General features: G+C 38.2%; 2 protein-coding genes across 5 annotated transcripts; one reads left to right on the top strand and one right to left on the bottom strand.

The window, feature by feature from the left end:
- Positions 1–6: 6 nt before the first annotated feature.
- LOC116850539 (RNA-binding protein spenito) lies at positions 7–5,921 on the bottom strand. 2 transcript variants are annotated; one of them, XM_032828940.1, is made up of 2 exons: positions 5,287–5,921; positions 7–3,676 (listed from the first exon to the last, which is right to left on the bottom strand). In XM_032828940.1, exons 1-2 carry the CDS (start codon positions 5,406–5,408, stop codon positions 1,474–1,476), a joined length of 2,325 nt encoding a protein of 774 aa, XP_032684831.1. In that variant the 5' UTR covers positions 5,409–5,921; the 3' UTR covers positions 7–1,473. The 2 variants fall into 2 exon arrangements, with proteins under 2 accessions (XP_032684831.1, XP_032684832.1); XM_032828941.1 differs by having other exon boundaries at positions 7–3,661.
- Positions 5,922–8,207: 2,286 nt separating this feature from the next.
- Positions 8,208–12,584, top strand: LOC116850542 (peptide chain release factor 1). 3 transcript variants are annotated; one of them, XM_032828949.1, is made up of 4 exons: positions 8,208–8,431; positions 8,528–8,942; positions 9,955–10,905; positions 11,817–12,584. In XM_032828949.1, the coding sequence occupies exons 2-3, from the start codon at positions 8,633–8,635 to the stop codon at positions 10,854–10,856; spliced, it is 1,212 nt and encodes a 403-aa protein (XP_032684840.1). In that variant the 5' UTR covers positions 8,208–8,431; positions 8,528–8,632; the 3' UTR covers positions 10,857–10,905; positions 11,817–12,584. The 3 variants fall into 3 exon arrangements, with proteins under 3 accessions (XP_032684840.1, XP_032684837.1, XP_032684838.1); XM_032828946.1 differs by lacking the exon at positions 11,817–12,584 and having other exon boundaries at positions 9,955–11,791; XM_032828947.1 differs by lacking the exons at positions 8,208–8,431; positions 11,817–12,584 and having other exon boundaries at positions 8,438–8,942; positions 9,955–11,791.
- The last annotated feature ends 480 nt before the right edge of the window (positions 12,585–13,064 follow it).

Here is a 13,064-nt window from a genome sequence, read left to right as displayed (position 1 = left end):
TATATATATATATATATATATATATATATATATATATGTATATAAAAGTGTTTTTGCAATCATATAGCTATGTAATTTTCTTTCTTATTTGGAAATATTATACTAGAATAAAACTTGCATAATTCTGAGTTAAAACATTTTGTAACAGAGCAACTGTTATCTTCCATATTTGCTGAAGTATAATATAAAAAGTTTTGACGGATTGAAAGATATGTAAACATTGACGACTTAATGTGTTATCAAAATCTACAATTAAAAAGAAAATAAATCGTTTTTCTTAATTTAATTATTGTAAATAAGACGTATGTCTTGTACGTCTTTGCTGTACGTCTTGTTGTTTTCACGTGTACATATCTCAAAAGAATATGGACTGACTTACTGGAAAACAAAAGCACAATTACTTTTGCGCGCTGTATATCTGTCAATGTGAAAGAACTGTGCACATCATCACTAATAATATGTATGTATTGTAACATAACTATATAGTATACTATATAGTAACTATATATCTGCATCTATATGTATATATGTATATAAGTATGTATATGCTTATATAATACAAATATATTCTTATACTACATTCTGGATCATGATGATGCTAACCACACCATCATGTGTAACTTTGCGGGGTAATCGATGTATCTGGTCGATAAAGAGTTTCATCAATAAAAATTCTATCCTTGGTAACCGCTACTGCCGTCGTTAACAGATTTCTAGATAAACCAGTCGGGAGCATGCGCAAGATTGTGTTTTTTGATAGAAAATAAGTACTCTGATCTTTCTCAGCATTATAGTGATTGATGTCTATCATGTCTACAGAGTGTATATGAAGAAGCAGCCATATCTCTGGAAAAGTTTACCATAAATTAAAATCATCATATAAAATATTGATAATATTGCAAAACTGCATCAGATATCGTTAATCTTATCAACTATATAGACTCGAGTTTTCGCGATAACGCAATCATAGCGATTCACAACGCCACTTTGTAGCAAATATTTGTTACGATCAAAGACGTGATATCTTCTGCGAACTACTATTAAAAGAATAGAAATCCGTCTATTATTGAAACTTTTTTTCATCACTTACGTGGCAACAGTACGCTCGAATCCCCGCGACAAAGCGATATATTCTCGTATATATATAAAATAATAAGAAAAAAAAGAACACTATCAAATATACTATATAATCTACAATTGTGTGCGATTAAATCCTTAATGTTGTATTTGGAAGCCAGTCTCGAAAGCGAAATACTTACATCGATCAAAAAACACAAATCTCCCTTTCATCATTCGATCAAAATCCTCCTATCTATTTATTTCTCTTTCTCTCTAACCTTCTTTTTCTCCCCCTCTCTTTCTCTCTCTCTCTCTCTCAAAGTTTTGTACACTTCTTCTGAATTAGAAGATGCGTTCAAAGAGCCGGTTCACTTGCGACCAAGAACATAACACGAAACAAAAATTTCTCGTTCTTTAGGCGCTACCCCCCTTAACCACTACGATTACCAAATGATCTTCCTTAAGACCCTCCTCGCTTAAACTAGGGCACGTGCGTTTCAGGAGTTCCGTCGAGAATGCACATGGTGGGAACGCATAGAGCACACCCGTGCCCTCAGTGTCCTTGTTCAACAGCGATATCACACCGGCAGCTTCCTTCTGCTTGAGATAAGATACCAGGTTACGCAATGGACGGGTCTGTACATTGGCGTCATCATTTGTGACAGCTGCGCTCGACCCGGCTAAACCAAGGAAGATAGCGTGTGAGCTGGATGTTTGAATACGCTTGGAAACGTCGTCGAGCTTAGGCTGATCCAAACGCAACCGCTGCGTTATTCGTAACATATGCTTGCCCTCCTCATCCTTCATCAGGGCGTCGATGATCTCGGTCTCGCCGTCAGTCAAATGGAATTTAGCCGGAAACAGCGAGTTCTTCAGTATTAGAGCGCCTTGCCACACGGCGATAGATTTTCGCGCTACGTCGGACAAGGTACGCGATGTCGACAACATGCCGGTGCGTGTGTTCTCCGAATCAGAGTCAGAGTCCATTTGACGGTTCCGTCGAGGAGAACGCGACCTTGACCTATCTACACCGGGCTCTCGCGACAAAGACCTACGTAGTCCGCGAGGTGTCTCGTACTCTAATTCCGGCGGTGGTCTCCTGCTGGACCAGTCGGCTTCGTCGCGTATGTATCCCTCGGGGTAAGTACCTCTGTAACCACCACGGGTACTGCTGCCTCGCCTATCGTGCCAAGGCGCTGTACCTCTACCTCCACGAAATCCCCTAGGCCCATACCCAAAATCACCCTCGGGTCCGTAAGGATCATAGGGTGACTCATAGTCGACAGGACGAGGTCTAAAGTCACTAGACTCCTCTGGATACGGTCTAGGTTTGAAGCCAAAGCCTGGTGTTACGTCGGCGAAGTCAACTCGGAGTCGACGTTCTGGTCCGCCGAGCGGGAAGCCGCGCATCTCCTTAACGGCTGCCTGGGCGGCGTCGATTGAATCGTAGAGTATGTAAGCGTTGCTGTCGCCCTTGATATAGTCGATTTTCTTAATGGCGCCGAACCGATCGAACTCACGTTCCAACTGCGGCACAGATGTCCATGGGCCAAGGCCGCCTACCCATATCCGTGTAGTCGGAGTGGCCTTGCCGTAACCGATTTTGCACTGGAACTTGCCGATGTACTGTCCCGAAAGCTCCACTTTGCAGCGATGCGCCATATCTAACGTCTGGAAACGCACGAAAGCGTAGGCGTTGCCGGTTCCAGGCGGCGGCCGTTTGATATCGATATCATCGACGATGCCGTACTTGCTGAAGATACGGCGTAGCTCCTCCTCCGTGATATTGATCTCCAGATTGCCGGCGAATAAGGTCCTGGTTGCTAGCGGGTCATCCTCGGGCGATACATGATGCAAGTAGTTCGGGAACTTATCCTTTTTATTCTCGACACGCTCGAAACCGTGCACCGGGTGTCGTATCATCATATGGCGCGGTGGACCACCGTAATGATGAGGCGGACCAGGATGCACGTGGCCTGGCGGCCCATGGTGTATGGGAGGCCTGACGAAATCGTGATGAGGAGGTGCGATAGTCTCACGACGCATTTCTCGATGTGGCGGTAAACCGACCGTTGGTCCATAAACTCGCTCATATCTCTCGAGAGGTCTGTGTCTATCTGTGGGCCCTGGCGAACGAGTATAGTATCTCTCGTAATCCGGGGGAGTTACGGAACGCGGTCGACGGTAAGTGTCAGCTCTCTCATAAACTGGTTCTACCAGAGCGACCTTGTCGTACATGATAATGCGCGATTTTGCATGTTTGGCGTCACGCGCGTCCTCAGAGTTCCTGAAGCACACGTAAGCAACGCGCTCGTCCAACTCGTGTGTGATGCGGATGGAGAAGTCCCCGAACTTCTTATATTCCCTGTACAAGGTGTCCTTGATGATTTCGTCACTGGCCTTCGGGTGGATCGAACTAATGCAGAGGATCTTATAGCTGTAGGACCGCTCCGGAGGTAGGTCGCGTGGGGCACGTAGATAGTCGTCGCGGTGTGAACTCGACTCCACGTAGCGCGCATGCGAGGATGCTCGTGTGGGAGGGCTGGGGCTTCTGGCTCCTCTGCTTCTACGCCGGATCCTCTCAGGTGTGATACGTTCATCGCTGGAATCATCATATCTACAAATCATACAAAATGTAGGAACACCCATGCGTATTGTCTGTGTTAAAATGAGAGAGCACTGTACATGAGACGATGTTAGCTTACGTTTTTCTACAATGGCTGCATGAAATATCAACGGAAAAGTATGTCAGAGAATTACACAGAATATTTGCTTCAACTCGTAGAGTACATCATTACACACAGAGAAATACATACATGCGTTTAAATAAATGTGTGTGTGTGTGATCTGTCTTGAATAAGATTATATATCCGTAAATCTATCATAAGCTCATCATAAGTATCGAATTTGTTCAGAATTCACTCTGAATCCTAATAGGTTCAGCATTTCAATTAAGAACGTTAAATTAAAACAAAAATTTAGCTTTGCTTACTGCACAGAGTAGAATCAACGACAATAAAATTTGATGATATTCTTATAAAGAGAATAAATTATCCCTTTAAATATATTATAATGAGCTTCTCTAAAATTTGTCACAGGTATATTTTAGAACTATTATCAAGAATAATATTCTTTGCTGAAGACTATTACTTAAAAGAAGAAAAACAAAAGTGAGTAATCATTTCTTTTTAGCAATAAAATTATATTTTTCTCTGTGTAATACATATACAACAGTACCTCGAAATGACCAATATATACAATCCATCACATCGTCAGATATTATATATCACTGTCAATCTGTAGATCAGAAATTTCAGCAGAGATCAAGGGTGCATTTACTGTGATATCGTATAAATATCATAGAAATTCTTCTTGTGCATAGAACTTCTCTCCTTAAGATATAAGGTAAATGTCTCAATGACTGAACTACTAAGAAAGCTTTACATTCTCATAAATCAACAATTTATGGAAAACAAATAGTAATTTATGTAATTTTGGTTTGTCAGTGATTGAAAAACATGAGAAAAACAATGGGGAAAAAATAATCAATAAGTATCAATGATAATTTTAATAGTATATTAGATAATGTCAGTTGTACCAGTAACTAAATTGAATCGTGTCTTAAATGCTGAATAACAGGTTCAATGATTGAACATTCATCGAATAACACTGCAAAAATTGGCATAAAGAAATATCCTTCAGCAAAACCTCAAAAATTTTTTTTAGAAATGTTAAATATAAATCTATTGTTAATGTATCAATCATTGGGACATTGTTCAATTACTGGGACATTTACCTTACCGTTAGCGAGACAGATGTGTGGATTTTCGTTGCTTTCACAGCCACGCAGCCATGTGGCCCACCCACAATATATGTATATACAACACATGCACAATACACAATACGATGTCGAAATAACAAAAGAAAAAGAAACGAACTCGTTATCACGTCACTAAACGCTACGTATCACTGCGGACTTTCTTTTTTTTTTTAATCTCTCACGATTTCAACGAGCAGAAACGGAGGGGCAAAACGAATAGTGTGACAACGCGAGAAAAGGGAAGCGCGAGCGCGTGTGGCTTGTTTTCGGACGTAGACCGTGATCGATGAAGAGAAAGGCACGCGCAAAGTTATTGCCGAGCAGAGCTGCCTCCGCCGCGGTCGCGATGTCGCCGCCGCCACGGTCTTGGTCATCGGCGTCGTGGTTATCATCAGAAGACATCTTACCGTCCCATCGACGATCGGCTCCGCTTCACGCGAGGAGGAGGGGTACGACTCGGGCTCCTCTTCATGTTATTGCGGATCTTGACCGTGATTTTGTGCCGATCGTCCCGCGGAATCCCAATCATCAACGCTGCTTGATGGAACGCTGCAACTTAAGAACGAAGACCCAGGAAAGAGAGAAAGAGTGTGAGAGAGAAATGGGGAAATGGGAAAGAGATTAGGCACAGAATGGAGAAGGTATGATGTGCGTGTATTCAGCTATTGGAATCCCAGCTTCGTGAAAACGGTACCTCGTGGACGCGCTGGTCCACTGTCCGCCTCGTCAACGTCCGCTTGCCGCAACGAGCGCACAAAATGGCGCCCGTCGCTCGTTGTTTCGCAGCTTACTTTCGGCTTGATTTTTCGTCGACGCCCGCGCGAGCGCACGAACTTCCGTCCACGATGACTTTTGACCGCGCGATTTCGTTATAATTCGCGTGAGTGCTACCGTACGAGATTGTCACAGAGGAAATACAAGAGGCAACAGAAAACAAAGAACGCCGCGAATACACAATTCAGTACACCTGAATTCACGCTGCTAAATCATCGCGATCGTCTATGCGACTGTGGTGCCACTGCGCCATGATACGAGAAACAGCGTTGCAAATTCGGGTAAAAGGGCCCTTGCACAATGCCAGGCTACAGGCAATAGAAATAGGCATTAGCCAATGGGAACAAGGAATAGAAATAATTGACCAATCCGAATTCCTATTCTCTGTTCCTATTGTCTGTTGCCTGACATTCTGCAAGGGCTTTGGGCCGGTATTCATAGTCGGATCTTATATTTAAGATCATCTTAAGTTTATCTTTAGATGGTCTACGGGTGATTTCATTGGCTACAAAGCATCTGAAGATAAACTTAAAACGGTCTTAAATATAAGATCCGACTATGGCTTGGTTTACATCGTGCACTTGATACGCATACTAAATAGTAACTTTCTTAGATAATCTTAATATCGACAGTGCATATCAACGGCAACGGTTTTGTTGATGAGTATTGTAGCTTAATTTCCTGTTGTTTATATATATCGTCGATATTAAGATTATCTAATAGAAAGTTACTATTTAGTACGATATTTAGGCTGCGTTCCAAAATTCACTGCCAGTACTGAAATTCTATAATATACGTAACATGAACTATAGATTTTCAGTACTGGCAGTGCATTTCGGAACGCAGCCTTAGTATCAAGTGCACGATGTAAACCAAGCCTATGGCATATACCGTATATGCCATTCTTCTGCTCTCATAATAAGTGACGGCGCTGACGTGTCAAGCAGTGGTTGTCTTTCTCCTGAAGGGACGTGTTCCGAAATCTTCAAAAAATCGGTGCACAAATCTTTCAGACTACGAGTGACATGTTTATGCCAGCCAATCGCAGGTAGCTTCTTGACGGGAGTGTTCCGATTGACCACGGTACGATTGGACACAACCAACCGATGAAAAGAATTATCTAGTAAATTACTAGGTCAAACAATCATTACAATCTGTGTCCAATCGTATCGTGGTCAATCGGGTCCCACTCCTGCTTGACGATTCTATTTACTAGAGGTTCTCTAGTGCTCAAAGCAATTTGATCTGTTCTTTTTAGCTGCACTGCTGAACTGGTGTAATAAGTTAAAGTGAGACAAGTATATCTTTTCTCACTCTAACTTATTGCACCAGTTCAGCAGTGCAGTTGAAAAGAACAAACCACAATTGTCAGCACAAAAGAGCGTGCAAGCAAACTTAGGCCGCGTTCCGTTTCACGTATATGCGCGCATTTATCTATAGTTCGTGTTACGTATATTGTAGACAATGCGCGCATAAAGCCCATTCTACAATTGCGTAAGCGTAGTCGTGAACGTAAGAGTCAACCAATCTGAATGTTTTATTTACTGATTGCTTTATTCTGATTGGTGTCGTAACACATACAACCACTTACAACCACGTTCACGCAATTGTAGAATGGGCTTAATGCGTGAAACGGAACGCAACCTTAAGCCCATTCTACAATTGCGTAAGCGTAGTCGTGAACGTAAGAGTCAACCAATCTGAATGTTTTATTTACTGATTGCTTTATTCTGATTGGTGTCGTAACACATACAACCACTTACAACCACGTTCACGCAATTGTAGAATGGGCTTAATGCGTGAAACGGAACGCAACCTTAAGCCCATTCTACAATTGCGTAAGCGTAGTCGTGAACGTAAGAGTCAACCAATCTGAATGTTTTATTTACTGATTGCTTTATTCTGATTGGTGTCGTAACACATACAACCACTTACAACCACGTTCACGCAATTGTAGAATGGGCTTAATGCGTGAAACGGAACGCAACCTTAAGCCCATTCTACAATTGCGTAAGCGTAGTCGTGAACGTAAGAGTCAACCAATCTGAATGTTTTATTTACTGATTGCTTTATTCTGATTGGTGTCGTAACACATACAACCACTTACAACCACGTTCACGCAATTGTAGAATGGGCTTAATGCGTGAAACGGAACGCAACCTTAAGCCCATTCTACAATTGCGTAAGCGTAGTCGTGAACGTAAGAGTCAACCAATCCGAATGTTTTATTCACTGATTACTTTACTCTGATTGGTTGTCGTAATCACTTACAACTACTTACAATCACGTTCACGCAATTGTAGAATAGGCTTTAGTCTACAAATGTATTGTCTGTTATAGCGAATTCGGTAGTTTGCACTAGTGCGCATTAAGGCTTGTTTACAGTACATTCTTATATTTAAGATCGTGTCTTAAATACATATTTAAAAACATTTTAACTAATAAAATGATTCGTACGGATGTTATACATATCATATTATGGTTAAAAATATTTGAGAATTTATTTGAGAATTATTTAAGACAATTTTTAAATATAATAACATACTATGAACAAGCCTTAGTGCGCACTCAGTGCACACTAGTGCAAGCAACCGAATTCGCTATTAGACATTTAATATACTGTAAGATATTCTTTATACATAATATTAATAATGTTATTATATATTATAGAATGTTTTAAGCGTTTAATGTTTAACCATATCCGTCCAACTTCGTAATAACAGATAACAACTATTGATTGAATACGAAACTCGAGTATGTGTATAACTGAAATCGTAGGTTAGTTTCAAGATTTTTTTATGGTAAATTATGTAAAGTTCTTATGGACGATATGTATGAGATTGCCGGTTATAACATCTTTCTTTAATTTTATAGCATAAGTAAAATAGAGTATGTCTAAAAAATTATTAGGAGAAAAAGGTATTAACAAGGACAGATTTCTTAAACGGATAAGAATTAACAGCAACATATGTAGATAAGATGTCTCTTCTAATACGAAGATACAGATTCAGTAATTGTTGGTCGTACACGAAGTTTATGAAGACTCGTGAGCCATGCTTTTCAACGCTATTTAATCCAAAAATTATTAGAAATTCGTGTAGTACTTATGTGAGTTCAAACAGTTTGGATAATAGAGTCAGAAGATGGCTAGATTACCTTGCAAATGAATATAAGAACGAAACCTTGAAAGATAACAATCTCCTCGAATTCGTCAATTTAGACACTACTAGTGGCTTGTTGAGCAAAAGGGTACAACTAGTAGAAAATATACAGACTTTACAAGATCTAGGTAAGTAGTATGTAAATACTATATTTTAGAGTTGGGAAGTAATGCGTTACTTTTTTTTCGATAATGATCGTTATTTTCTTCTGTTTGTAACGGAAACGAATTCATCCGTTACTTTTATTGTTGCTTTAGTTATCTCTATTCAATAGACGATGCAGTAGTCACGCACTGACAGCATGTATTGAAGATTCTTGGTTGGATAGAAATATCTCGATATTTGTTGGAAGACAATATGTGGTTTTATTCTTCATGTAAAAATTATTGTTAGATAGATTTTGCAATTTAGAGAGCTGTTAAAAATTTTTTATAAATTTAATAATAGATATGCTTAATGTATAGTTTTATTACACTCTATTATTAAGAAATTATGGAACAAGTGTGTGTATTACATTAAACATCCTATTATTAAATTTATTAAAAATTTCTAAGAACTTCTCCCCTCCCAAATATTACAAGTCTGGCTCTGTATTGGTAATAATTTTTGTGTGAAGAATCATAAAAATCATGAGAACATAGAATTGAGCTCATAAAGAAATATTAGTTCTTCGACTCAAGATTATTGCAGTTTTAAACGGTTTATTTTTTTTAGATGTGAATTAGCTACATTAAAAATAATAATTTAAGTTAAAAACAATTTCATTTTAAAATTATATATTTTATTTTAGTATTATAAAAAAATAAACTTACTTTCTTAGTAACGGTAACTTATAACAAGTTACTTTTTAAAATTAATAATGAGTAACAGTAACGAATTATGAAAAGTACGGGTAACGCATTACTTTTTTTAAATTAATATTTGAAGTACATAAGAACTTTGTAAAAACTGATTTGTATAATACTGTGTTTTGTGATTTTGTACACATCTTCTCATTATATTAATTATTCAACATAATAATTGGAAAGTTTGATTCACTTTCTATCAGCATTAATGTTACTAAAGTACATATTAATCATTGAAAGTTTACACTTCTATATTGCTTATTTACAATGTGTAAAGATGAATATCTTTCCACAGTAAAACAAGATTCAGAAATGAAGAAGCTAGCAGAGGAAGAAGAAGCATTGTACAAAGGACAACTGTATGAACTGGATAAGAGTCTATTGGATGCGATATTGGCTAACATGTGCAATGAGTATTGTGACAATATCATTATTGAAATAACAGCGAGTGTCGGAGGTCAGGAAGCTATGCTATTCGTTAAAGATTTGTATGAGATGTACATAGGCTATGCTAAATATCTGGGCTTATCTCACGAAGTAATAGACATGGACATGACCGACTGCAGTGGCATTAGAAACGTCAGTATCTTATTGTCTGGTGAACAAATATCCAAGCTCAGATACGAAAGTGGTGTGCATCGAGTGCAGCGAATCCCGGTCACGGAGAAGTCGGGCAGGGTGCACACTAGCACTGCCTCAGTGGCAATTTTACCAGCACCGACAGAAGTGGAGGTTGTGATTAACGAGAAGGACCTGAAAATAGAGTCAAAACGAGCCTCCGGCGCGGGTGGTCAGCATGTGAACAAGACGAATTCCGCGGTGAGGTTAACTCACATACCGACTGGGTTAGTTGTGGAATGTCAAGTGGACAGGTCGCTATTTAGGAACAAGAAATTGGCGATATTGAAGCTGAGAAGTATACTGTATGAGCAGCAATTGAACAAGCAGACGTCGTTTGCAGGCGAGCTGCGGAGGAAGCAGATCGGAATGGGACTCAGAAATGAGAAAGTCAGGACGTACAATTACAATCAGGATCGTATAACTGATCACAGGTTACAGAACGGCACTCTCTACAACTTGAAGGAGTTTATGCAGGGTGGTGTGGTGTTAGAACAGCTGGAGGACAGACTGCATAAAGATATGCAGATGAAAACTCTGCTAGAAGTTGTGAGAAAGTTGGAGATGCAATTAATATAACACCAGTCTTCCCTTGAGAAGTTTTTATCTTGATTGTTGTTTTATGTAGGTAAGTGTCTTTGCACATAAGAAAATTGTAATATACTTCATGTAATAATAAGCGTTCTCTTTGTTTCCTGGAAAGAACTTCAGAGCTTAATGACAATGTACAGAGAATGTTTAGTGGAGTTTGATAACAAAATTTCATAGTTTTGCTTTTAATTTTCTTTTCATTTGGGTTGTTTGTTATAAAAAAAAACATATTCCTTATATATTTTATATAAAATTTAAATATAAATTTAGTGACAAACACACACAAAATTTTATAATATATACAAAATTATATGCAATTATAATTTACAATTACATATGAAATTATATACAATTTTATTCTTTGAATCAGTCAATGACCTCTCTTTGTTACTGAGTATAATAGTTATTGAGATGAATTTGCATATTTTATATTTTAATATATGCCTTACCAGATACCACAATTACCACAAGTACAATATTATTTATGTAGCAAAAACTCATCATTACATTCTTCCTGACATGATGCTAGCTACTATCTCAGTTAATCAGACCATATCTATTTTCTGTTTGAGCTTTACAGCAGTGGTTAGAGACCTACTACTTATTTTAATTGACAATATTCAAACACACCCTCAAAGATTGAACAATCTAAAGATTTTAAACGATCTATCATAAGCAAAAAAAGAATATTAAAATGTTTTTCAAGAACAAAGTTGTTAGTATCACAATAGTGTTTCACATTTATTCTTTTCTGTATCTGAGGTAGTTAGTTGGTCTCACAAGAGTCAAAAAATTGGTATAATCACTGTGAAATTTTGTCATCTATTGTGACTTTGCAAGGTCATTAATTATACATATGATTTATTTCAATGAGAGAAACGTTTTTTCTGTATAAATAAATGAAAAAATTGAAAAGATTCTTATATAGGTGTACATTTTTCTATACAGATCATAACCTACAATAAAATCGTTTGTCAACAACGTACGATTTCATGAGATGCGTTGCTATTATGATAATAGAAAATATCATCTGGATATATTACAAGTTACACATAATAATAAAGTCTAGTCGAAAGAAAACAAATTAATTAAACGCGGCAATTATCGATCACAATCGAAGCAATGTTCAGACTGCAACATTATTGGGCACGGTAAACGATGGTATATTTTTATTACAGTAAAAATCCTCAAAGTATTTAACGGCTGTTTTTTTTCCTGTATGCTTGTAACCGTATCTAAGAATTCGTCAATTTAACGTCTCTCGAAAGTTGTATTATCGAAAATATGGCGCGAAAATGATCTCGCCTTTGGCTGCGTTTCGAAATTCACTACCAATGTTGAAATTCTATAGTATGCGTAACATGAACCATAGATTACGTTCCGTTTTACACATTATACGCGCATTCCCTACAGTGGCTTGGTTTACATCGTGTACTTGATACGCGTATTAAATAGTAACTTTCTATTAGATAATCTTAATATCGACGATGTATATAAATAATGGTATATTAAGCTGGTATAATATTTATTAAGAAGACTTATTATCGTACATAATATCGATTGAATGTGTCATCGTTGATATGCATTGTCAATATTAAGATTATTTAATAGAAAGTTACTATATAGTACGCATATCAAGTGCACGTAACCAAGCCAATATACGTAACGTGAGCTGTAGATAAATGAGCGCATAAACGTGAAACGGAACGCGGCCATAGGCCGCGTTCCGAAATTCACTGCCAGTACTGAAAATCTATAGTTCATGTCACGTATATTATAAAATTTCAGCACTGGCAGTGAATTTCGGAACGCAGCCATAATTGGTCTATATTTAGGGATCTAACAGTAAGAACCAATAATCGTTGACTGCTCACTGAACGCTTTTTCCGTTGAACGCGCCCAATGGGCAATGGTGTTAGCACTCAAATTTAGGTGTTTATCCCCAGTTTTTGGGTGTTTACATCCAAAATGGATTGAGAGTTTTTTCGTATTTTTTTCGTAAGGGTAACGAACGTCTTTGATTGGTACGTCTGTCCGAACCTGTTAAAGGTTTAAAAGTAGAGAACCTCTAGTAAAGAGAATCGTCAAGCAGCTACTCTGCGATTAGCTGGCATAAACATGTACCCGGACATTGCGACGCCAATGCAAAAACATATATAATAAAATAATGCAGGATTTACACCGCGTCCGATGCCC

This window comes from Odontomachus brunneus, unplaced genomic scaffold (genome assembly GCF_010583005.1).
Source record: "Odontomachus brunneus isolate Ranch 3 - 2012 unplaced genomic scaffold, Obru_v1 Obru_scaffold_148, whole genome shotgun sequence".
Taxonomy (NCBI): Eukaryota; Metazoa; Arthropoda; class Insecta; order Hymenoptera; family Formicidae; genus Odontomachus; species Odontomachus brunneus.
Note: the sequence above shows the minus strand (reverse complement) of the source record. Positions and strands in the feature narration are given on the sequence as shown.

What these genes read in the sequence shown, in the direction of transcription:
- LOC116850539 (XM_032828940.1), bottom strand. Translation starts at nt 5,408, where the DNA reads ATGATTGGGATTCCGCGGGACGATCGGCACAAAATCACGGTCAAGATC. An exon ending in AGCCGATCGTCGATGGGACG is followed by an intron (nt 3,677 to 5,286) that starts GTAAGATGTCTT and finishes TATGATTTGTAG; the next exon opens with ATATGATGATTCCAGCGATG.
- LOC116850542 (XM_032828949.1), top strand. Translation starts at nt 8,633, where the DNA reads ATGTCTCTTCTAATACGAAGATACAGATTCAGTAATTGTTGGTCGTAC. An exon ending in ACAGACTTTACAAGATCTAG is followed by an intron (nt 8,943 to 9,954) that starts GTAAGTAGTATG and finishes ATCTTTCCACAG; the next exon opens with TAAAACAAGATTCAGAAATG.